Source organism: Canis lupus, chromosome 28, assembly GCF_048164855.1.
Source record: "Canis lupus baileyi chromosome 28, mCanLup2.hap1, whole genome shotgun sequence".
Lineage (NCBI taxonomy): Eukaryota > Metazoa > Chordata > Mammalia > Carnivora > Canidae > Canis > Canis lupus.
Window position 1 is genome coordinate 21,604,901 of NC_132865.1, and position 24,439 is coordinate 21,629,339.

General features: G+C 37.1%; 1 protein-coding gene across 14 annotated transcripts in view; it reads left to right on the plus strand.

The window, feature by feature from the left end:
- EYA1 (EYA transcriptional coactivator and phosphatase 1) overlaps positions 1 to 24,439 on the plus strand; it is a 419,640-nt gene that overhangs the window by 251,640 nt on the left and 143,561 nt on the right. For 7 of the 14 annotated variants that reach the window (XM_072804290.1, XM_072804291.1, XM_072804292.1 and 4 more), the window contains 2 exons: positions 1,218 to 1,267; positions 2,803 to 2,930. The exons of 4 other annotated variants lie outside the window; for them this stretch is intronic. In XM_072804290.1, coding sequence (XP_072660391.1) covers positions 1,218 to 1,267; positions 2,803 to 2,930 — 178 coding nt within the window. Of the gene's footprint in view, positions 1 to 975; positions 1,268 to 2,802; positions 2,931 to 24,439 lie in introns of those variants that run through there. 3 more of the 14 variants (XM_072804294.1, XM_072804295.1, XM_072804302.1) reach the window with 2 other exon arrangements.

A 24,439-nucleotide genomic window follows, 5' to 3' on the forward strand; every position in this document is an offset into this window, starting at 1 on the left:
TACACCAAGACATTCAGACTGTAACAATGTGCTCTTCTCACCAAAAAAGGTAGAATTTCTTAGTTTTCATCAATCAGAATTTAAAAAATAACGACTCAAGAGCAGATATTTGGTTGGATCACTTTAATGCCATTTGAGATGCTTCGGTTCTCATCTTTGTTCTGTAGCCCTAATTGATGTCAGTTCAGGTTGAATGAAAATGCACATCAAAGATTTGGAATTCTGAGTCATTTTAAGCGTTTTTCAGAATGCTCCTCGCTGGGAGGCGTCAGCCCGAGCTTGTAAGGCAGCAGCCCACCCTCACCTGGGCTTTTCACCTGCTGGCAGTTCGCGCTGCCTCTGGAGGAGGGACAGGGACTAGCAGAGCCCGCACGTTCACCTGGTTGATTCATCTGGAGACAAAAGGCACCCAAATGCTGGCTAACTGGGACACTGACTTGATTATGGAGCCATCCGTTGTCCTGGTTGGTTTAAACGGCAGAAAACTGAACGGAAAGCTAACTGCTGCTTCTGTTTTCAGCCAGGCAGTGCGGGAGCAGCGCTCGCGGAGTCGTACGTTTGCACGAGTAACTGAGCCCATCCTCAGTGCTGTGCTTTGGGGTGTGAACACTTGCCTTGGCCGTTTTGAGTCAGCCCAGCATTGCCCGAAAGTTGCCCAGAAGCCGTGTCAGTAGACGTGAAGTGGCAAATAGTAAATCTAGGCGAAAACCATCCTGATAAGGATAAGAGACTGTCAGGAGGCAAAGGGGTGGGCGGGAGCTCGGTTTCAGCTGGTGATAGCACAGGATGAAAGATCTTCTGAGGATGCAGGAGGATTAATTCTTGAACTGCTGTGAAACACACTCATTTTGCTAATAGCTATTTTTTTTTTTTTTTTCCAAGCACCTTTTCCAAGCTGCCTGGGCAAGGCTGCTTTGCATGTTGATTGGGGGAGGGGTAATCCCGTTTGCAGCTGTCATAGGCCAGTGATGAATCACTATCCCGTCATTTGGCTGCCTTCCCCCCTGACAAGGGGAGGAGGAGGGTAGACCTGCTGGAGGAAACAACAGTGGAGACCTCAACTTAAAGACAATATGCCTTTCACTGCTGCAGTATCCTCCTTTTTCTCTTTTGGTTAAAAGAGAGCATTGTCGTTCTCAGCCATGTGCTCTGTATAATTAAGAGCTGACACTGAAGCAGAGTAACAACAGCTTCTAATTTCTTACCCCTGCTCACAGGTGCAAACATCTCAAACCAGTTCAGATGTTGCTGTTTCCTCAAGTTGCAGGTAAGGATATTTGACATTTTTGGAGATTACCTTTCTGTGACCCATATCTATTTTTGTCTAGTATTTCTTAATTATTTCTATTAATAGCAACAGCCTCTGTTGGAAATTACTTAGCAATTTGTGTGTGTGCGCGCTTGTAAAACATTTTAAGTATGTAGAGAGGGAATAGGAGCCTGGGTTTGAAAATGATTATGGGCTATAGTTTCTGGTGTTAGGTAAACTGTGAATGTGTAATGTGAATTAGGAGAGAAAAGTTGGATTGCAAGCCATTTCTAGTCTGGATTTAGAAGATTTGGAAGAGTAAAAACTCATTTAGAAGTGACATGGTTCATATTAAGCTATTTTAAAAACTATTTAAGTGCAATCTCTAAAATAACTAGCTTTTATTGACCTGGTTGGGAGGGGGGGCAGGGACAGGGACAGTCCTCACTTCAGTGGAATGTTAATACCCCCTCCTTTTTTCTTTTTTTTTCTTCTTCTTTTTTTAAACACATAAGTTTAAAGTAATGTGAATGGGCCTTAGATTTTTTTTTTTAATTGGCTGCCAGAAAGCAGAAGAGTATCTAGGTGTGTTTTTAGTTGCTTTAGATAAACCCCCTCCTCTCTATTAATAGAATATTAAATATAAATGGATAGTTCTGCAACTATGAACCAGAGGAGTGGCCTCTGTACCATAATTTTCTAGATAAGTAACTACCGAGTCTAAAATGGTTGGGGGGGTATTTAAATGTTTTTGTATGGTAAAAATGCAAAATTGCAGCATTGAAGTAGAATTGTTATTTCTCTGAATAAGTGACAGCTGAGGTATTCCAAGTGCTAATGCTCGCAGGGACTCCCTGTATGTTGGCCTTATCCCTTTTCAATTGGGCACGCTGTATGTAATCCACAAAGCAAACAAGTGAGCCGACATCATAATGTTTTAATGCTGCATTTGTTTCAAGGGAAACAGAGGAACAATTAAGCAGTTTGCCAGAGTAAACACATGCATCAGGACTATCTCTTTCCCTGTCACTGCACTATAGGCTTCAAGTGTTTTATTTGGTTTGGAGACCCATTAAATTACAATTGGGTGGTAAATTATAAGGGAGTACCTAGTGCTAATTTATCAGATGAAACAGATGCCATAGAAAAGTGATTTTTTTTTCCTATTATACCTGTTTACATATTTGCCTTTTACAGAAATCATGCCTCTCTTTTTCTCAATATAAAAAACATGACTGCATTTTCTTTTCTTTGAAAATTAAAATAGATACAGTTGTCTCATTGCGATTTGATAAGCTGTGTAAGAAAAAAGATTTTCAAAGTGCCATGTGAATGTTTGGTTGGGTAGGTAAAGCAAACGACACCTTTGAACACCACATGTTATGAAAGCATGACCGAAGTTAAAATGTAAGATGGACTATTTGGACTCTAAGAAAATAGATACAATGGGACTTTTGTGTGACTGTGTTTCAAAGGTGTCAAGTCGTTAGCACATTAAATAGTAGTGTTATGAATTTGGTACATCTGTCACACGGAAGGCTTCTTGTCTTTAGGTCTATGGAAATGCAGGATCTAACCAGCCCGCATAGCCGTCTGAGTGGTAGTAGCGAGTCCCCCAGTGGTCCCAAACTCGATAACTCTCATAGAAATAGTAATTCCATGACTCCCAATGGCACCGAAGGTGAGTGGCTGCCTTCCCCTGTTTACTTTGCACCTTGTTTCTTCGTCAGTACATGCTTTGTTATGAGGTGGTTGTAATTGCAGTTGTCAAACCCAAAAACCAACCGTACTCGCTCCCCTTTAGACAATTTGACTTGTGAATCAGTTTTCCTCCTCAGGAGCTGCACAGTGCTAAATTATTGTCTCACAGCCTGGTTTTATTTGGCACAAATGGGTATATATGTTTATATACATATTATAGGCACACGTGCGTAACATTTCTAACCTTGGAGTGTGTTTTAGCTCCTTGTTGATCATTCTCCAGAGCACAGTATCAATTTGCATTGATTTACTCTATGAGCAAGGAGAATTTGGAAATATTTCCTTCATGGTACTTTCCCTTTTGTTACTAAATATAACAACATTTGTTTAAAGGTAACGTTGGATTGTTTCTAAATACCAATAAAATTGTGTGCCTGATGTTCTTATGGCCATGACCATTAAAATATCAATTAGTAAAAACAAAAAATTGGGTTGCAAATGTACAACCTTATTTGGAAGATACATGAAATTGGTTTACTTTCTTAAAAATTAAATAGTATACGTTAAACATAGTACCGTTACGATTATTTTGTATGATTAATACATATGAATATGTAAATTTTATGCAGATATCTATTTTAGTCCGTATAGTTCTAAGTCTAAACATGTAAGTAAGGCTATCCGTGTGTATTGGTCGCTGTTATGGGCATTTATTTAGGTGCTGTGTATAATTTTAGAACTTCAACATATGCAAAGATATGTTACATGTTGTGTTTGTTTCTGCTTTAGCCTGTTGAAAAATTACTTCTTCACGGATATTTGTGCTTATTCCTTTCTAAGCTTCAGATCTTAATGAACTTAGAGCATAAGTTTCACTAGAAGTACAATGAATTATCCATGTTAGAATTCTATCCATAAAACCCTTAACCGTCATTTCCCAATCACCATGGTGAATTTTTATCATAATTCTTAAAAATAAAACTAAATGCCATATAATTGTTTGGTGCAATATTCCAATGTGTATGTATTGGTGAAGCCCTTTGAAGCTAGCAATGGTATGAAATTTCTGATAATACAAAAAATAGAGTAAGTTTCTGATATTAGACATGTTCATTTTTATACCAACAGTGATTATTTTTAATGTGTAAATAGTCCCTATTTTACTTTTTGAGTGAATACCTTCATTACCAGTGTTTATGAAAAATGGTCACTGTCAAAAGAAGAAACTTTGCTGATCTAGCAAAAAATAAAAATAAAATAAAAATCTCTGGATAAGGTGGCCTCTCATCTGAAACTCCGCTTTGGTAGGTGATCAAAAAGAAATTGGAATTATTTTTAGGAAGGCAATTCTGGTATTTAAGTAGATTTTATAGAGCAAATAAAAATATCAAGCAGTCCTTTTTCCTCTTCTTTGCAATTTGGCTTCAGGTGGAAGCATGGCTGCTGCCCCGTGTAGGTTGGGCATGAGCAGTCTCACTGTAGGTCCTGAGGCTGGTGGGCCTCACGCCAGCGTCATCATGCAGGTAGCCGCTGACAGGAGTGTCAGAGGGGGCCCACGGGTGCAAACCTTTAAATGGTCATTCTCGGTCATTCTCCTTGCTGAGAAATCCAAATAAGGCAATCATTTAAAGTAACTTAAAGGAGACCATGTTAAATCCCTTTTGCACTAAACATATATTTTGCTTAGAACCATAATGCATATTGGTAGGAATACTTATGAAATAATTTATGTATAAAGAAATGAAATTTTAATTTTGTCATCACTGGCAAATGGTTTCCTACAAAATAAGAACCACATAATACTGAAACAGACTATGTGTTGGGGACTGCCCCCTAGGAAGACTGTGTGAATGTGTGGTTTGTTTTTTAAGGGCATGTGGAGTGGTTAGATGATTTCTACCAGTTTACATTGAATGGCTTGGATATCTGGTCCATATTCAAACATATATATATCTTATACAATTTTAGCATAACTAAAATATTCAAAATAATACAATATTTTACATAATTGTAGAACCTGCTGAGCCAGTCAGTCTGGTAAATATTTAGAAATTACTACTTACCCCCAAAAAATTATCATAGGTCTTTGAAATGAATTTTTCAGACTTATTTCAGGCAAGCGCAGTTACTCATCTCACTTTATTGTGGGCATCATTCCTGGGTATACTTTGGAAGGGTTATGGTAGTTAGGGTAGTTAGAAGATACGAATATGAAGTATCCAAAGAATAAAGGGAATTTTGGTCAACCCACTGGGGGTATCCAGTTTTATTTTAGTATAAAGTTTGGAAATATGGATCCAAACTCACTTCATGATCCACGTTACATGCCTGTTTAGATGCAAACTACATCAGAAAGTTCTGGGTTATTATTAAGTTTTCGAATCAATTCATCGTGCTGCTTACGTGTTCCGTAATGCGTCTATTTCATTGCCCTCAGTCACCACTAGAGGAGTGAAGCTTAAAATTAGTGAACTCCCAGTGCCTGGCAAGCTTCCCTGAGATATAATCATTATAGATTTTCCTAGTACTTTGAAAATCTTACTGATGTCGACACCAGCACTGTTTACCAAGTAATTAGAAGTACGCAAAACAAGAAATTCATGTAAATTTAAGAGAGCATTTAAAATATCAGTCCTCTCCCCTAACTCCGTAACAGGTATCTCTAGCTCTGTAGGCCATGATTTATATTTAAGCGACTCTACTGCAGCTTAGTTGAAACCAGCCTCCTTAATGAGGTCAACAAAACTTCCATTTCGTTTACACAGTTGTTGGCTTCGCCCGCGTTTCCATAGGTTGTCGTCTGTCTCTCTGAGCCAGTTTTTACTTCCTGCCACCACTTGTCCCTATAATGAGGCTAAGAAAACATGAAAATCTCCTGTATCAAAAACCATAACTTCATCTGAAGAACAAACAAGAAGGGAATGGAACGGAGAGGCAGAGAATATTAAGTTTCTTCTTAAGTCTGCTGCCAAATTATCATAAGACTCAATGTTTGTAGGTTCTGTACTCACAGGCTAGTGCCTATTTTCATGGTTCATCTAAGGGATAAAGAGAGAAAGACACTGAACTACAGCCTCCAATACTGAGCTTTTTTATTTCCTAGATGAAATGTTCTTCAGTTAGAATAGTTGTTTGATTGTTTCATATTTCAAAAGTTTCAACTATTCGTCTTTTATGTTCTATTCCAACCTCTCTCTGAATCGTTATTGTAGTTAGCTGTTGGTTTCGCACAGTTTATAAATCTTTGAGATAGAAAGCATAGATAGGTAAAAATACAAAATAGTAGCATGAATGAATGCTTGCCTTGCCCTGAAAAAAGCACTGTTGGAAGTGATATGTTTCCAAATGAATTAATAAATATTTTAGTTACTATTAAACACTTAAAGCTTGATTTGGACGAGACTAATGGATGGTTATGAAAACACCCATTGTGGCTTTCTTTTAACTGTTTTGCCTATTTTGCGGTGGGGGCGAGGGGGCAGTTAGTCTTCCAAGACAGGATGGAATAGAAATTTCCTATTAGAGACAGATTATGAGAGCGTAGTTTTTAAGACCTAAGCTTCTTGCTGGTGATGCTCCCATAGATCCATTTTAAAAAGCACCAAATCTGAGAGAATGTCTAATGTGTGGATTTATGTTCAAGCCTCTACTTGGTAGAGGCTGTGTGTGTTGATGTCTGTGTTGTGGAAGTGTGAGAAGTAGCTGGGAAATCTTCCTTTGGAACGACTCAGGGCCATTGCAGTAAAAGGATTTTTATTTCCATACCTCATTAAGGCCTTGTTTGCAAAGCAGTGATTCTTTCCGTCTTTGTTTTTTGCTGGTTGCCTTATGTCTATGGCAGCGTAAGATTGGTCAGTTCATATATTGCTAGTGTGAGTGTTTATTTTTGGTTGTCTGGAGATGTGAAGTGGGGATGGGCAGAAAAGAGGTGTGAGCAAGTGGAGCCAAGAGCTCTGAGTTTTCTCTGTTGTAAATTTAGATCCAAACTCAAAAAGAAGCTTAAACTTGTCCTAAAGCAGATGAATTTTCCTTTAAGTGACATAAAACCAGATGCAATTGGAATCTTCCACTACAAATAGAGTTTCAGGAATTCTGATGGTAATTCAAATAGTAATTTTGAATTGGTATATCAGATTTCCAAGATGATAAGAGATACAATCTTGAATTAGGTGGCTAAATTTTCTGCGTTTTAAAATTTATTTAATTTTGTATTGCATATTTTTAGGATGATAGGTTAATTCAATTTTACAAATTTATATTATCAGAAGCTATTTTAAAGTTTTATCATTTCTACAAAGCTTAGAACACTAACAAATTATCTGAATTTGTTTTTCTCACTGTAATGTGAATTTAGTAAAATACAGTTATATCCAACTAGAGTATTTTTAAGAAATCTTATTTACAAGAAATATGTAAACTGGAGTGAATGTGTATAAAATTATGGTTTGAGGCTGCATTATAAAGGCTATATTTGTATATTTGTGGTCAGATATTCTGTTGTCAATAGAAACATGGTAATCTAATTTTATTATTGTTTACATTCTGCACATGATTTACTTTCTGTAAGATTAGGGGACATTGTAAATGTAAAAGGATTTCTAACTGACATTTTTAAAGTTTGCCTGTAGCCACATAATTGGCCTCTTATAAATCGTTCTTAAGCAAAAGCTATGAAAGGATGAACAAACTTTTTTCCGATTTAATATTTGCCTATGTTGTGTATAAGAATAGTATTCATGTGCCTATTGCCAATTAATAATAATAATGGCTAATGTGTTTATAAATAATTTATTGTTAGTCATTATGCTGACCATTCTCCATGATTTGTTTCATTAATCTTCAGAAAATTCCTGACATACCAGCATAATGGTTAAGAGGCTGGGTACTAACAGTGTTAGTTTCCTTTAGGTTCCTTTTCCTCATCTGTAGAAATAAGGATAATAGCAGAACTTCCATCAGGTTTGCTGTGAGGATGATAAGGAAAACCTGGAACATACTTGGGACTTACTAAATGCCCTGTCTATTAACTATGAAACCACGTCTAGATAGTAGGCACCTCTATAGTACTATTGCTGTTTTACACACAAGAAAAGGGAATCTTAGAAATGTCAATGTTCAAAGGCACAGTCTTTGTCATTAGTAGAACTAATATCTGACCCAGTATTTGAATCAAGTTCTGAGTCTAGAGCTTGGGTTTTAAAATCACTGTTAGTCTTTGGAGAGAATGTGATTCCCATCACCTGCTAGTTTTGGATTTTGTTTTGTTTTGTTTTTGACACCTTCCTATTAAACATTAGAGCCTTCCCTGCCACATGGATGCTTTCATGACTGGAGAACACCATTTCCTAGCAAACAGCAGAGCTGTAAAAGGACCAATGGCAGAGGCTTTGATGACGAAATGACTTCATTTTGAAGACACGTCCGTGGGGCAGTTATACTCTGGTCTTTAAGTTCTTGTGTGCGTGAGTGTGTGAGCTTTCTTACTGGTGTCGTGCATGCTCAGCATATTGCATCAATAGGTTAAGTTTTAGGGGATTGTCTCTTACTAGTTTTCAAAGCTTTAGACTTAATTATAATTCCATCAGCTGTCTCTCTCTGTTAGGCTTCTCTGGGATCAAACAGAGATGGGAAGTCTTCTCTGCTTTTCATTATAAGTCATTATTATATGCACATTTGGATTGGAGCAGTAATACTGTGAAATTTAAAAAGCAGTTCTAGTTACGCTACTGCTCAGAGTAACAATTTTCTATCTCAGAAAATATTTTTTAGTGGGTGATGAATTTGGTCACATTTCTCTTGACTTAGCCAGGTTATGCTAACCAAGCAACACTCAAAGAAGCAGCTTAAGTGGCATTTGTTGGGGGCTCCATAGAAACAGCAGTTATCAAAGCCAGGATTTGGGAGCATGCGCGCTATGTTCTAGGAACAGTTCAGGTGGTGTGGCTGGAGGGGAATGAATGGGGGGGCGGGGGCTGTCTAAGAGGTGAAGTCAGAGGATGAAGGGGTGGCATGTGTAGGGCCTGGCGTTTGGTAGATATAGTTTATTATAAATAGCTTTCATAGTAAGAATAGGAACTCCAATGCTTATTGGCTAAAACTAGGCTTAGAGTTTATAGAGAGCCAGGCTTCTTGAAAAACTAATGACTCTATGTATAACAGTATTCACCTACTCTCAATACCTAATAATTTCAGAAAATCACATTTCTATGACATTTTTTCACTATCTGGGCCAGAAGTTTAGTATGATCAGAAATCTATATATTCCTTAGAACATCCTGTCTTCTGGGGAAAAATGTCAGATTCCCTCCAGGGAGATCTATGAAACTTTAGTGAGTGCTAGTATTTGGCTAATTCTTAATCCTTCACTCCCAGAATACTTGCCTTAAGTAATTCCTAATTTGTTATGGTGGCGGAGGATGCCCGGGAGTGAGCTCTATGTAGATGAAGTGCTGTGTCTCTGTGTGCCAGTTCCAAAAGTGACTCATTTTCCTTTTTATTTTTATTTTTTGGCTCCAAATATACAATATAATAGGAAAAAATATATAATTACAAATTTTCCATCTTTGGGTAGATAAAGTTATCTGACACATGACTGCTAAATAATCAAGATTTATGTTAAGGATTTATGTTAAGTTTTAGGACCCCTTCTATAAGTAAAAGCTTGTTATTATGTTAACAGTAATTTGTTGGTTGGGTAGACTTTTTAGTTTCACTTCATGCCTATAATAACTCAATTATACTGAAAAAGATGGATGAACTCTACCAAACACATCCCAAGGTGATATGTTTATAAAATTCCCTTTAAAGCAAATTGAAAACATTTCTTTTACATGATGTCAATCAAAATCTAAGGTGCTTACCTATTTTGTCATTGCATCTATTACTGTTCAGAGGAATTGTGAGTGGAAAGAATACTTTTTAACAAAATAAGGAGTATGAAATGAATTAAATTCTTTATCGAGCACATCATTATGCCTTCTGCATACCTTATTTTACCCACAGAAAAAGTTAAATTTTATGTACCTCATTTTAAAGAGTTTAAACAGCATAGTACTATTTTGGAGAAAAGCTTCAAAGACCTGTAAGGTTGATTTCAAAGCCCACATTCTTTACACTCTAAAAGACAAATGCCCCAATAGCCAAATAACTTGGTTCTTACATGATTTATCTGCCTTAAGAAATTTTTATGTTACCCTAAGCGTATGATTCAGTGAAGGAAATATAATATCTATTTATATGTGTTTTGCCTAGTAGAGTCTGTGTGTTCCTTAAAGGCAAGGATAGACCTGCTCACGACTGTGTGTGTCTTCAGCATCTAGCAGAAGTCTTGGCAGTGATTAGGCGGTCAACAAATATTTGTTGAGTGAATGCTGCATATGACTAAGCAAATAATGCAGGCTAGTGATTACAAGAGAAGAGAATCATTCATTTTATTTAAAGGCACTACCAGATTCAGTGAGTGTCTAAAAGCCTGTTTTTCAAATTTTGAAAATGATTTCACAGACCAATTTATATAATAGTTACATAGGCCATCCATCCAAAGTACATCCACAGTCAACATTCCTGCTGATTTTGAATTTGATCTATAGTAACTGACTTACATTTGACCCATACTAATTAATTTATTAATGGAAACTGCCACTGTTGGATTTAATAGTGTTTAGCAATTATGATGCAACTTCCACATAGTCCAAGAAACGACTGAATTATATAAAGTTCAGGCAGTGAGTACAGTTAGGCTTAGTATCTTTACAATATGGTGAGGAGTCATGACTGGAGGTGAACATTTTAAAAGGAAAAATTGCAAGAACAAGGATATATACATACTGTGGTGAAAAGTCTATATATCTGTATTTATAAAATTAGAATATATATCATACTGTATATTCACCATTGCATTATTCATTCAAGAAATATTTATTGATTTGTATCTAGAAATTTACCAAATATCATTTTTGCCGAGGAGAAGTTTACAGTCTACTGTGATTTGCAGACCTATAATCAGATGACCACTATACTTTATGACAAGGGCTATATTATGCAGAGAGGTGGGGACCTAATTATGACTAGGGTGATGAAGGATGGTTTCTGCACACAGGCAATACTTAAATTGAGTCTTGAAAAAGAGGTGGAAAAACACTGGGTGCCAAGCCAGGAAGGAAGAAAGAGCATGGATTGTTCAGCTGTAGCAAAGACATCCCTAATCCCAGGGGTATTCTCTCTCTTTTTCTCTCTCTCTTTCTCTTTCTCTTTCTGTGTGTGTGTGTGTGTGTGTGTGTGTGTGGTGTTTGGAGAGGGACATGCACAGAGTGCTAAGACAGTCGCCCAAAACAGATGATAAAAGAGCCTTACATACGAAATTCAGGAGTTCGGATTCAATCCTGTGACAGCTGACCAACCTGGAGGCTCACAAACAGGAGAGTGATATGATTGAGCCTGTGTTTCAGAAATCTACTCCAGTGGTATTTTGAAACTGTATTCAAGAGTAGGTGGATGGTGAGAACAGACCCCAGGTGAAAAGCTACAAGGACATTTTTTGTCTGAAATAATGTACTTATTTACACATTATTATTTCAGTACAAATTTACATTTGATGCTTACCTTAAAGTTGATAATGCATAATATTAAAAATATAGAAAGACAGTATTGTGTGATGGTGACAAATGGATTTTGCTGTCGGACTAACCCTGGCTAAAAAAAAAAAAAAAAAAAAAAAAAATGCAGGGTAGCTACTTACTAACAATATAACTGACATGAGGGTTTTGAGAAGCAACAGCGCAGGGGTTTGAGAGAAGGCTCTGAAGCCAGGCTGCTCGCTCTACCATTCACTGGTTAGCTAGTGTGATGCTGAATAATTATTACTTAACAGCTCTGTGCCTCCGCTTCCTTTGAAGATAATAATAGTTCTTACCTGTAGGGTTGCAAGGATGGTAAATGAATGCGTAAAGCACTTAGGACACAATGTGCCTCCTAGGAAGTGCTTAATATTTATTAGTTATTATTACCATGATCATCATTATCTATATCTCTGAACCTCTGTTTTCTCCATTATAAAATGGAGATTGCAGTTTTATCATGGTATTATGGCAATGTCTATTTACAATACTAAGCATTGAGTGTGTGGGTGGTGCTATCTGACTCTTGGTTTCGGCTCAGGTCATGATCTCAGGGTCCTAGGGTCAAGCCCTTCAGTGGGGTCCATCCTCAGCAGGGAGTCTGTTTGAAGATTCTCTTTTCCTCTCTGTCTCTCCCGCTTGTGCTCTTTCTCTCTCTCAAATAAGGGCTTTAAAAAATTAAAAATACTAAGCATAGTCACGAGCATCTATTACGTACTCAAAAAATAGGTATTATTAAATTATTATATTTTTAAAAATCTGCTGGGACTGGCTACTGTGTCTCCATGGGGGAAAGAGGATATCTCCTCCTCCTCTGAGGTCCATCAAATCGTCTAATGGCTGCTGCAGGTACTCTGAGTACCTGGGCTACTCAAGAAGTTTTTGTTCAGTTAATACTTAAGGGTAGGGCTTATGTCTGGGGTACTCCTGTGAATTGGTGAAGAATGGGAAAATATGGGGGGGAAAAAGCATAATCTGAGATGTAAATTTGGTAGGTTGATTACATTTTAGGCAAGTAAACCATTTTTCCAGATTGATATGATTGAGGTTGAGTCCGCGCCAGCTCATCTGCTTCCAATCTTCATACACTAGTTTATTTTACCATCCGCTAATTTGCAACATACACTGATACACTTTTATTCAGTGCCCTGGTATTCTGGGACTTTTCCTATGGCTGTGCTGTTTGCTGATTGTTCAGATTTCCATCAGAGCAATGATTAAGGATGATAAAGCCCCTAATTAGAAAATGTTTGACTTTTCACTTTTTAAAGGTTTCATGAAAGATGGTAATCAAAAAAAAAAAAAAAAAGTTGAAACTAGCTATGTGAACTTAGGCTAGTTTTTAAACACCTTTCAACTGCAGTTGCCTCATCTTTGAAATGTGACAATATTAAGAAATATTTCATGAGGTTGCCATGAGGAAGAAAGGAGCCATTGCTTGGAAAGTGTTTAACACGATACGTGACCTACAGTAGATGCTCAGTAAACATAAACTTCCACTTATTCCTTTTCCATTCTAAATTCTACTTAAATATTGCCTATGTCATAAATTAAGACTATTACTATCTTAATTCGTATTAGAGCAGTCTTTTCATACTGTCGTGCCATGTTTCAATTATTATAACAAACTAAAAATAGATCTCACTTTGGAATTTATTGTAGCTATCTGTTAAAAGTCATTACATGGCACATTTAAGGTTTGTATATTCAGTTATATGTACATTTTAGTTAAAAGAACCAGAAACAAATATTAACTCTAGTTAATGATATGACTGGTGAAGTGTTGAGGGGATATTTATTGTTTATGCAACTTATTTTGAAGCACATGAAAAATAAGAGGGTTTTATAAGAAATAGGGAAAAGTAAATATAGTAAAATGTTACTTGTGGGATTTAGGTGGTTGGTTTATGACTATTCACTGTGTACTTCTTTTAACTTTTCTATATATGTAAAAATGTTATAATAAAATATTGGTGAAAAAAGTTAACCTGCGATACCTAACGTGTCCTAGGAAGGCCCCATTTATTTGGTTGCTTTGTTTTGTTTTTTCCACAAAGAACTATTCCAGAATCTAGCAGAAATTCAAAGATGTATGTGACACTATGAACTAAGACTAAGAACTAAACACTAAGAACTCACAGACTGGTTGGGGGAAATAAGACTCTTTGAAAATTGAATCCAAACTCAAAGGTCCTAGTATAACAATTGAATTATGGAGGTGAGAATTTTCCATGTACAGCTTAGAGATCCCCAGGAGTTGTAGAGCTAGTATCAAGGTCAGCAAATTCTTTTGTGCAAAAAGCTTTGTCTGTAGGATGAGGAAGTTAACAGGCCACATGTATGTTTAACTCTTTTTCACATGGGGACAGTCCATTATCTTTATTAAAATACACATTTTCACATCTGAAAATTCACAGTAGGTTATTTTTATCATTATGCAGTTTTTCAAACAGCAGATTAAAAGTAGTCTGTCATTTCTGTTCTGAAATATTTCGGTGTTAGAAAGAGGGCTTCATTCTCAAGAAGGTTAGAAGCCACTGATCCAAACAAAAGTGCTCTCAGAGTTTGGAAAAAAAGAGCTCTTCAGCTTGCTGAGGTCTGGCCAGGCTTCAAGAAGGAGATGGAATCTGAGCTGAGTGTTGGGCAATGGGTAGAATTTGAATAGGTCGACAAGAGATGGAATGCATCCTAAATGAGGAACCAATCTGAACAAAGGTAGGATAGTTTGGGAGACTGTGAGGAGACCAGTTTAGCTGAAGAAGGAATTGATAGTAGATAAGGTTGGAAGGGTCAGCTGGAGCCAAACTGTGGAGGACTCTGAATGTTAGGCAGAGGAATTTGGACTTCATCCTGGAGCCAGTAGAGAAGCCACGAAATATTTTGAGCAAGGGCTTGATATGGTGAAAGTGTTTTAGGTATTAATCTGGCAGCAATTTCAAGGATAGATTGGAATGGGGGAGAGATGAACAGTTGTACGGAGGCTCATGTAGTCTGCCCAGATTTTATGTGTCAGGAATCTGAGCTAGTGTGGCAAGAATGAGAGTCACAGAAAAGGAAAGTGAAGTCTCAAAAGCAGACCTTTAAAGGCGCATCATTTACCATGCGGCACTTTTACCAAAAACACTCAACTTGTCTAGACCTTACAGAAGCCATTGCATGGTGCTGCTCCAATATACTGCATTTGCTACACTTCTGTGAATACGTTTGGAAATTGACTAACAGTTCTGTGGGCCCTGTATACGTTCAGGTTCTGGTTAGTCTATAGATGTTGATTTGTTTTTCCTAAGGTCGCATAAGGTGGGATATTTTGAAAAACTATTTTTCTACCCTCTTTTAGGCAAAAGAAGATGGATGACTCTAACTTTAAAATTTTGGAGGGATGATAATCATATGCCAGGGCCAATATACACACAAGGAGGAATGCCTCATTTTTCCATATGGGAACTACTTAAACACATTTGCTTCATGGATATATACATTTTTAGATAAAGAAGAAATGGTTAAATGGTTACTTGCAATATTTAATTTATTCAGTTCTATTTCTTTAAGAGGTATCATGTAAAATTATAAATTTAGGCATATTGCTATTTTTCACTTTATTTCATGTTATCATTCTATTCTCTTTACATAGGCCTCTGGTATCCCTTGATAGCTCTTTTTCATTCATTTGACACAGTTTTCAAAAACCTGCATTTCCACTTCTGTCTCATGGTTTGAGAAAGAGTGCTCATTGAATCCAAACTGTAACATAATATTATGGTGGTTGTGCTTTTGTTTTGTCCCACAGTTTATTATTTGTTATCTAAACAGCATAGTCTTGTGCCGTATAGCTTTTAAAAAGGGTTCTTTTTAAGGCCTATTTATAGCAATAGCTAATATTTGCCTTTGAATGGTTATGCCCCATGCGTTATTATTAAATCCATGTAATTTACCTCTCTTTTGAAAGATCCAAGCAGGGTCCTCTTTTAACAAAAATTCCAATGGTAGATACTATTTTATGTTAATGTGTCTTCTCCAAAGAGTCCTTTGTTCAAAATAATGTAACAATGTGTCCTATAAGTAAGAGGCTTTATAAGGACCTGCACATAAATGTGCATAATGTGATAATTTGGGAGGAATAAAATGTCATCTTACATTTGAGCATATATAGTATTAATTGCCCTATGCAATGTGCCTAGCAATTTAAAGTCAGTTATAAGTCAGTTGTACATTTTTACCTTTATTTATCCTCTCAATGAATATTGAGTTTCAGCTCTATGTCAGGCATTGTGCTAAGTTCTGTAGGGTTGTAAAAAGGTCTAGTTCCTACCATAAAGAAATTTATAATGTATTAAAATGTAAAATTATAATATATTAAAATGGATAAGACTGACATGTAAAATGAGGTAGAATAGGATGTATTTTCTAAAGGAGGTACAAACTCAGATTTAGTAGCTAAAGGAAAAGAAAGATCAGTCCTGAATAGTAGATCAAGCAAGACTTAGCAAAGCAATTGCAACTTTGACTGAACCTTGAAGAAGCTGTGGGATTTAGTCAGATGGAAATTTTGTAGAATGCTTTATGTTGGAGGGAAAGACATTAGCAAAATCATGGTTCTGGGGATGCATTAAGCATCTCAGTAGGCCAGTTTGGTTTAAATGTTGAATATATACAGTCATGATTCATGATCTGTAAAATGCGGTAATAGTGTCATACAGAAAAGTTGGGACAATTAGACGTGACTGTGTATTTTGTAATACTCTTGTGTTCTTATAAGTCACTAGTTATACAAATAGGAAAGTAAAGCAAAAAAGAAAAAAAAGAAACATCTTGGTATAGTGGGGGGGGGCTTAAAAACATGATAAAGGGAAGTAACTTAATAGCTTATTTTAGGAGAACATGGAGAGCTGAAGACCTCGGAGCAAAGAGTGACTCACTCAATCTAAGCTATGGAAGGATCAGTATCTGCTTAGAGTAGAAGAGTAGAGGCTGAAAAGCCGATTGCCAACTTTTACAAGAGAAGAGATGTAAGGTAATCAGGGTAGTGGCTGTGAATAAATGATTGGGAAAGATCAAAGTCATAGAAATTATAGATGTGGCAATATAGGGTATAAGGAGAAGGGGTCTGGGAGAAATTAGGGTGAAAAGGAAACTTTCAGTTAGGTGACATGACCATTACAGAGGGATAAAAGAAGATTTTATGTTTAAGTAGGTTGAGTTGGACCCTGATCAAGGCAAGGAAGGACATTGTATAATTGGGTTGTGGGGATTGGTTCCCATGAAAAAGATGTGCAGGTAAATAGAGATTTGGCAGTCATCTACATAAAGATGATTTTTTTAAACCTCTGGCAAAGAAAGACTAGAGAAACATTCAGACAGGTAAGAATGGCACAGAATTAAAAAGCCACAGAGTAACCAAAGGGAGGAAAAGCCAGAGAACAAGAGAGCTATAAGGGGAGCTATAAGCTGTGTTGTATTGGTTAATGATAAGAAAAGGGTCAGAGGAAGGCACATTCTGTAAAAGAATTAAGGAAAACCAGGATTGGGAAAAGTTTGATGTGGTCAATTAGGAAAGTCCTTTTAGTAAAATAGCAGCTACAAAAAAGAGAATGGATGATCCATATTTCAAGGCAAATTTTTAAGAAACTTGATGAATAAGGAAGAGGAGAAAAGTATCATGTTGAAAGGAAACTTTTACAAATTATGTTGACACACAACGTTAAATGAGTTTCAGGTATACAACATAGTGATTTGACAAGTCTCCATGTTACTCTGCTCACCTCAGGTGTAGCTGCCATCTGTCCCCATACAACACTATTACAGTACCATTGACAGTATTCCCTGTGCTGTGCTTTTTAGTCCTCTGACTCATTTATTCCACAACTGGAAGCCTTTATTTCCTAATCCCCTTCATCCATTTTGTGCATGTCCGTACTCCTCCCCTCTGGCAACCATCAGTTTGTTCTCTGCATTTACAGGTCTGTTTCTGCTTTTTGTTTGTTTGTTCATTTGTTTTGTTTTTTAGATTCCACTTATAAGTGAAATCATATGGTATTTGTCCTTCTCTGACTTATTTCACTTAGCATAATACCCTCTAAGTCCATCCATGTTGTTGCAAATGGCAAGATCTCATCTTTTTTTTTTTATGGCTGAGGGGTGTGTGCGTGCATGCACATACATACACACATACACATATATATTTTATTTTGTCCCACAAGTTTATGTTATCCATACAGAATAGTCTTGTGCAGTATAGTTTTTAAAAGGATTCTTTTAAAGCCTATTTATAGCAATAGTTAATACTTGCCTTTGAGTGGTTATGCCCCATGCATTATTTTTAAATCCATGTAATTTACTCTTTTGAAGGATCCAAGAAGGGTCCTCTTTTAACAAACAAAATTCCAATGGTAGACACTATTTTATGTTAATGTGTCTTTTCCAAAGAGTACTCTGTTCAAAATAGTGTAAAATGTGTCTTATAAGTAAGAGGTTTTACAAGAACCTGCACATAAGTACATATGTGTATATATGTTAGATATGTATGTATGTGTACACACATAACACATCTTCTTTATCCATTCATCTATCCATGGACACTTGGGTTGCTGCCATATCTTGACTACTATAAAGAAGGCTGCAGTTAACATAGGGGTACCATATATCTTTTCAAATTAGTGTTTTTATTTCCTTTTGGCAAATATCCACATGTGGAATTATTGGATCACAAGGTACTTCTATTTTTAACTTTTTTTTTAATTCATGAGAGGCAGAGAAAGAGAGAGGCAGAGACACAGGCAGAAGGAAAAGCAGGCCCCATGCTGGGAATCCGATGTGGGACTTGATCCCGGGTCTCCAGGATCACACTCTGGGCTAAAGGCGGCACTAAACCGCTGAGCCACCCGGGCTGCCCTCTATTTTTAACTTTTTAAGGAATTTCCAAACTGTTTTCCACAGTGAGTGCACCAATTTACAATCCTAGTAACAGTGCCTGAGGGTTCCCTTTGCTCCACATCCTTGCCAATACTTATTTGTCTTTTTAATTTTAGCCATCTTGACAGGCATAAGGTGATATCTGAGACTTGTCTGTCTTTGTCAGTAGAAGAGAGGTAGCCTCTTGAGATGAAATTACTGAAAATTCTGGGAGATCAGATCATTGAGTTTTGTTGCAAAGGAGACATGGAAGTGGCACCAAGAATAAAGGTTTAAAAGGTTAAGTCCTACTAAAGAAAGGAAACCTTCACTGAGATTAACCAATAGGAAACTGGGAGATACTGCAAGAAGATCATTGAAAGATTTAATGTAGCTTCAACATTCTTTATAGAATAGTTGGTTAGGGCATGTGCTGAAGAGAATGAGGAATGAGGTGAGGACTGGGTACTTGAGAGAAGTGGAAAAGCCTCAGTAGAAACTGTTTCAAGCGCAAGAAGTGGAAAAGGGAGATTGTCAAGCAACAGGATGACTCACAAGAACATGGAAAGCATAAATTTTAGCAAATTTGGTCAACATGCATATTGTGGCCGCCTCTCTCATGCTCAGCCATCCAGAACAGCAGTTGAAGAGTGAACAGCAAGGGCTTGCCAGTGGTAGGATTAGAGCTTGGCAAATAAAGATGCTTGGAAAAACAAGATGACCCAGGACTCTAAGGTGGAATCTCTGGGTTCCAGACTGGGCCAGTGCAGTTGGAAAGACATGATGTTCTGATGAGCAAGTCTAGGGTAAGTGAGCAAATGAAAAAAAAAAAAAGGTGGCATTTCTTGGAGGTCATGCAATTCTAGGCAATAGTGTAGCTGAATCATTTAATAACCAAAATGGAATGAAGGTAAATCTCATTGAGATATAAGAGATGAAGGAATCATAGAGTAGTAGAGGGATGGCAGACTGGGGTTTTGATGCTCTTGATCATTATAGTAGGGAACAAAATAGAAAGGAAGACCAAGGGTATGCCAAGCAAAGATATGCTATTATATTTTGAAAAAAAGTTACATGATAAATTAGCTTAGATACTGCTGGAGGATGATCTGCTGCTCATCTGTGCTGATGCCTTAACTGTGCAATCCTGGACAGATTCTTCATAACACAAAGGCTGGCTCCTAGTCCAGCAGGCAGAGCTGCCCTTTGATAATACGTTCACTTTAACTGATCTTAATTTATGGTAAAAACAAAAAAACAAAAAGAAATGGGTTTACCATGTGTCTCCCCTGATCAATCCATCATCTTCCTGGAGATTATTTATATGACTGCAACATTCAAAGTATAACCAGAAGTTGCTTGATGAGCACAGAGTCATAATGTAATGGGCTAATTAGATGATCTTGATAGCATAATGCCACCAAGTTCCAGTGGTCTGATAGCTATGTCTCCACTTAAATTTATGGTGAAGGAATACTGACTTATCTTATTCTTGGGCCAGTTTTAGTATACTCCCCCCTAAACAGTACTGGAAAGAGAGGCCCACATTTTCTCTTGGAATCCTTGATCACAGTGGCTAAATACGTCATCATCCTGCTAGCGTGTTTGTGTTTTGTTTTTGTTTTTTTTTCAGATTGAGCATATTCAGATTGTAGTGATGGAAAATACATTAAGACTGCCTTATCTGCAGTTTTGCTTTCCATGGTTCTAGTCAACTGTGGTCCAGAAGTAGACAATTATCCTTCTGACATATCGTCAGAAGGTCAGTCACAGTACCTACATCCTTTACTTCACTTCATCTCATCCTGTAGGCATTTATCATCTCATATCATCAGGAGGGTGAGTGTAGTACAATAAAATATTTTGAGAGAGAGACCATATTCAACTTTTATTACAGTATAATTTTTTTATTGTTAATCTTACTATGCGTAATTTGTAAGTTAAACTTTATCATAGGTACGTACATATAGGAGAAAGCATAGTATGTGAAGGATTAGGTACTGTGGTTACAGGCATCCACTGAGGGTCTTGGAACATATTCTCCACAGATAAGGGGGGACTACTGTATACGTTTTCTTATATAGTCATAATTGGTTTTGCCTTTTTAAATTACATTCAAATTACCTTGATTTGATTTTGGCCATCCTAAATAAAATGGCCTCATGTTAGATCTTAGGTAGGTTGCTTGACTTTATATTTTCAATTTACTTTTCATTCAAAGGGTAAGTTTAACTTTAATGTGAAGGTTATAATAGATTTTATTCCATAAGAAAGACTTTGATTTCTCTTAATTAAAGAGACCTATAATGATAAAGTGACTATAAAAGTATGGCCTCTGGACATAGCTAAATGATTTATTAACCACTGGACAGTACTCAATGATTTCTAAACATTTCTCTCTTTTTTTATCCTTGCATGAGTATGTTATCCCCACTTAACAGATGAGGAAACTGAGACACAGAAATTGAGTAACTTTTCCAGATTTGTACTGTTAATAGCAAAGCTAGATTGAAATTCAATTGCTAATTCCAAAACTGGTGCTTTTAACAATCTTTATTTGATCTTGCTCCCTGGTACTACTCCCCAGGAGAAAGGCATTCAGGGTAGCAGAATCCTACTACTACTCATGATGATGATAAATCAGTTTCTGGGGGATCCCTGGGTGGCTCAGGGGTTTCTGGGGGATCCCTGGGTGGCTCAGCGGTTTAGCACCTGCCTGCTTTTGGCCCAGGGCGTGATCCTGTGGTCCTGGGATTGAGTCTCACATCGGGCTCCCTGCATGGAGCCTGCTTCTCCCTCTGCCTGTGTCTCTGCCTCTCTCTCTCGGTGTCTCTCATAACTAACTAACTAAATAAATAAATCAGTTCCTGCTTTATATAAGGTACTTTATATACATTTTTACAAATCCTTACTGCCTTCTTTTATATAGCTATCATTTTAAAAGTTTTGTGTGTGAAATAATTAAGGTCAGAGATCAAATAACTTTTATAAAGTCCTATAGTGAATAACTAGATTTGTTGACTCCAGAACCAGGGCTCAAAGGCATTGATAGATGGGAGTTTGAGGCACCCCTGAGGAGTAGCAAGTTGCATGTATAGCGCAGGTCTAAAATACATGGCTGAGCAGAGGAGTTGGGATTGTGAAGATTAAAGAGGTAAAGGAGTTTCTGAATATTTCTAGAGATGAGAGGAGATCCTTACAGTATTGGATGGAAGATTGAATACTTGGAGTGGTGAAGAGACTCTTGAGTGGGGGCAAAAGAATACAAATTGCTGTATTCTAATAGACTAAAATCTTGTAATGAAGGAAAAAGTACAATGGAGATAAGAGTTGTACATTTATTTATTGAGATTTATTTATTTATTTTAGAGACGGTGCACATGAGTGGGTAGAGGGGCAGAGGGAGAGAATCCTCAAGAGGATTCCTCAGTGAGTGCAGAGCCTGACATGGGGCTCAATCCCAGGACCCTGAGATCATCACCTGAGCTGAAACTAAGAATTGGACACTTAACTGACTGAGCTACCCAAGGGCCTCTAGAATTGTATAGTTATTTAAAAGAAAACAGATGAGGGACGTCTGGGTGGCTCAGTGGTTGAGCATCTGCCTTTGACCCAGGGCATGATCCTGGAGTACCAGGACCGAGTCCCACATCGGGTTCTCTGCATGGAGCTTGCTTCTGAAAAGACTGGTGGGGGAAAAAAAACCCTCGGGATGTGATTTTTTTTTTTAATTTAAATTTTAATTTTTTTTTGGGGGGGGGATGTGATGTTTTAAACTCAAAGCCTTGGAGAGTGCTCTATTATACCATCTATGGCATATTTATAAATGAGATAGTGCTAGTGAGGATGGGTAGTTTGATGGCTGGAGATTAGTCTTGTCTTTCTAACTTTCTGGTGGGTCTATGCATGGCAATGACACTTCCAACTGGAAGTGGTCTCTCCTCATTTGGCTTTGACTCAAACTACTTTAAATCACAATAAATCTCCAATCTCTTTAACATCAGGTCCCTGCTGATCAAAGTATTCAATTCCAGTACCTGATAAAACCATGCATATCCTGCTAGTTACTGTATGTACATCCTCTTCAATAGTGAGCCTTTTAAAAAACTGGATTCATTAGGAAAAGAGAATCTTTATTCCTTATAGATGGGCATATTTGAACAATGGCAAAAGGCAATGTACTTGGGACCTAAAAGAAAAAGTATCCTCTTCCTTTCCTCCCTATTTTTAATGGAATTTCAAGTATAATTGAATGCGTCTCCTGAGAGTGAAAGCTATATTCAGTCAAGCTAATAATATGGAGAATTAGCTAGGCTAAGTCTTAGAGGTACCAGAGTAGGAGTGGTTTTGGCATAGTCTAGCTTTCATCAAGTAATTTTATAGTCCAATATACAGAATCATAGATCTTAGATTTGGCAAAGACTTAAAAGTAATCTGGGCTAACATCTTGTACACTGGAAACTTTCTTCTTCACTGTTTTCTCAGGCAGGTGGATATGGGACTTCTACCTGAGATCTTCCTGTGAGTGCCTTAGCCTAGAAGTGTTAACACTAGGAGAATCTGGACTGATGGGGTTTTAGCTCCCTCTATATCCACAGTGTGTGGCTCTGTGCCTCATTTTCTTTGCTCTGTTGTAGAGTAGTGCTAATTATTGGGAATTGCCAAGTACTGTCATTTCTTCAAGCCTTGAAATTGAAAACATCCAAAATTAATTCCCATTTTCTGCCACTTGTGACTTTGGGCAATTTCCTAATCCCTTGGTTTTCATTTTTGCATGTGAAACAAGAAGACTGTCCCCAATTAGGGAGTTTGTGAGTTGTGCTCTGAGACTAACTTGGAGAATTGTTTAAAAGGATTAATGTCTGTTTAATATCTGATTAATCATAATGTTTCTAGTCTGACAATACTAGGTACTTTACATGACCTATTCCCCTTGGGCCTGATTCTCATCTTTGATCAGTATATTGTATTTGATTATGAGTTCAAATCCCTGTGGTAATCTGTTCAGTACAGAGTAAAATAGAGCTATTGCTTTATAGGTACAGGGCATTGTATGAGTTCTTTCAGGAAGGAAAAAGAAGATGTGGACAACAGGTAGGATACTTTGGAGCTGTGAACCAGCAGAGGAGGATATTCTTTCCACAATCTATGGCAGAATAATGGTTATGAAGAGCAAGACCTGCAGGTGTAAAGAGAAAAGGGAAATACAGGCTTATGTCAGAATTTATTAGCATCAACTGAGACTGCTAACCCCAAACAACTGGTGGAAAAGTGAAAACTTCAGTTACACTATTGTTTGGTCTACATTAAAATAATCAGTTGGAGTGATTCCCTTTAGACTCACTGGTTTTATTTTTCAACTTTGTTTAGAAGCAGTCTAAATAATTAATTCTTTGGAAGTGACTATCTGCTGCAACTATTTATAATGTCTATTTGAAAACTACTCATTATGCATTAGTAAAAGATTCAAAGGTCAAGGAGAGGGAATTTGTTCTTTGCCTGTTGTTTATAAGAGGCGATTTTGAAAGAAGGAAAAGCTGCATTTCCTCCATCATTCTTTCCCATTTCAGAATGTATTTACTTTTGAGAGAAGCTGCCCCAGATATTCTCTTCGTAGGACCTTTGTTTTGGAAAACATGTTAGTGATTTTTAAGTAGCCTCCAAGATATTATTGCATTGTTTCTAAAAACCCATTAGTGAGGATATATAACTTCTACAAAGAAGACCACAAATTCCAGTGATGGCACTTCATCTGTCATTTCTAAGGAAAGCAATAATGCTATGTCTTCATTAAAGCCTAAATCTTAGGAAAAAAGGCAAATGTTCTGAGGTGGTCTAGTATATTTGCTTAATAGGGTTCAATGATATCATAGGTCAGTAGAGTGGTTCCTTTTGTGAACCTACAGCATAAATCTAAATGTTTTTATTGTACAGCCACAAACGACTTTACTAAAGATCATAAGTTTCCTACAAACTGTCTGATACT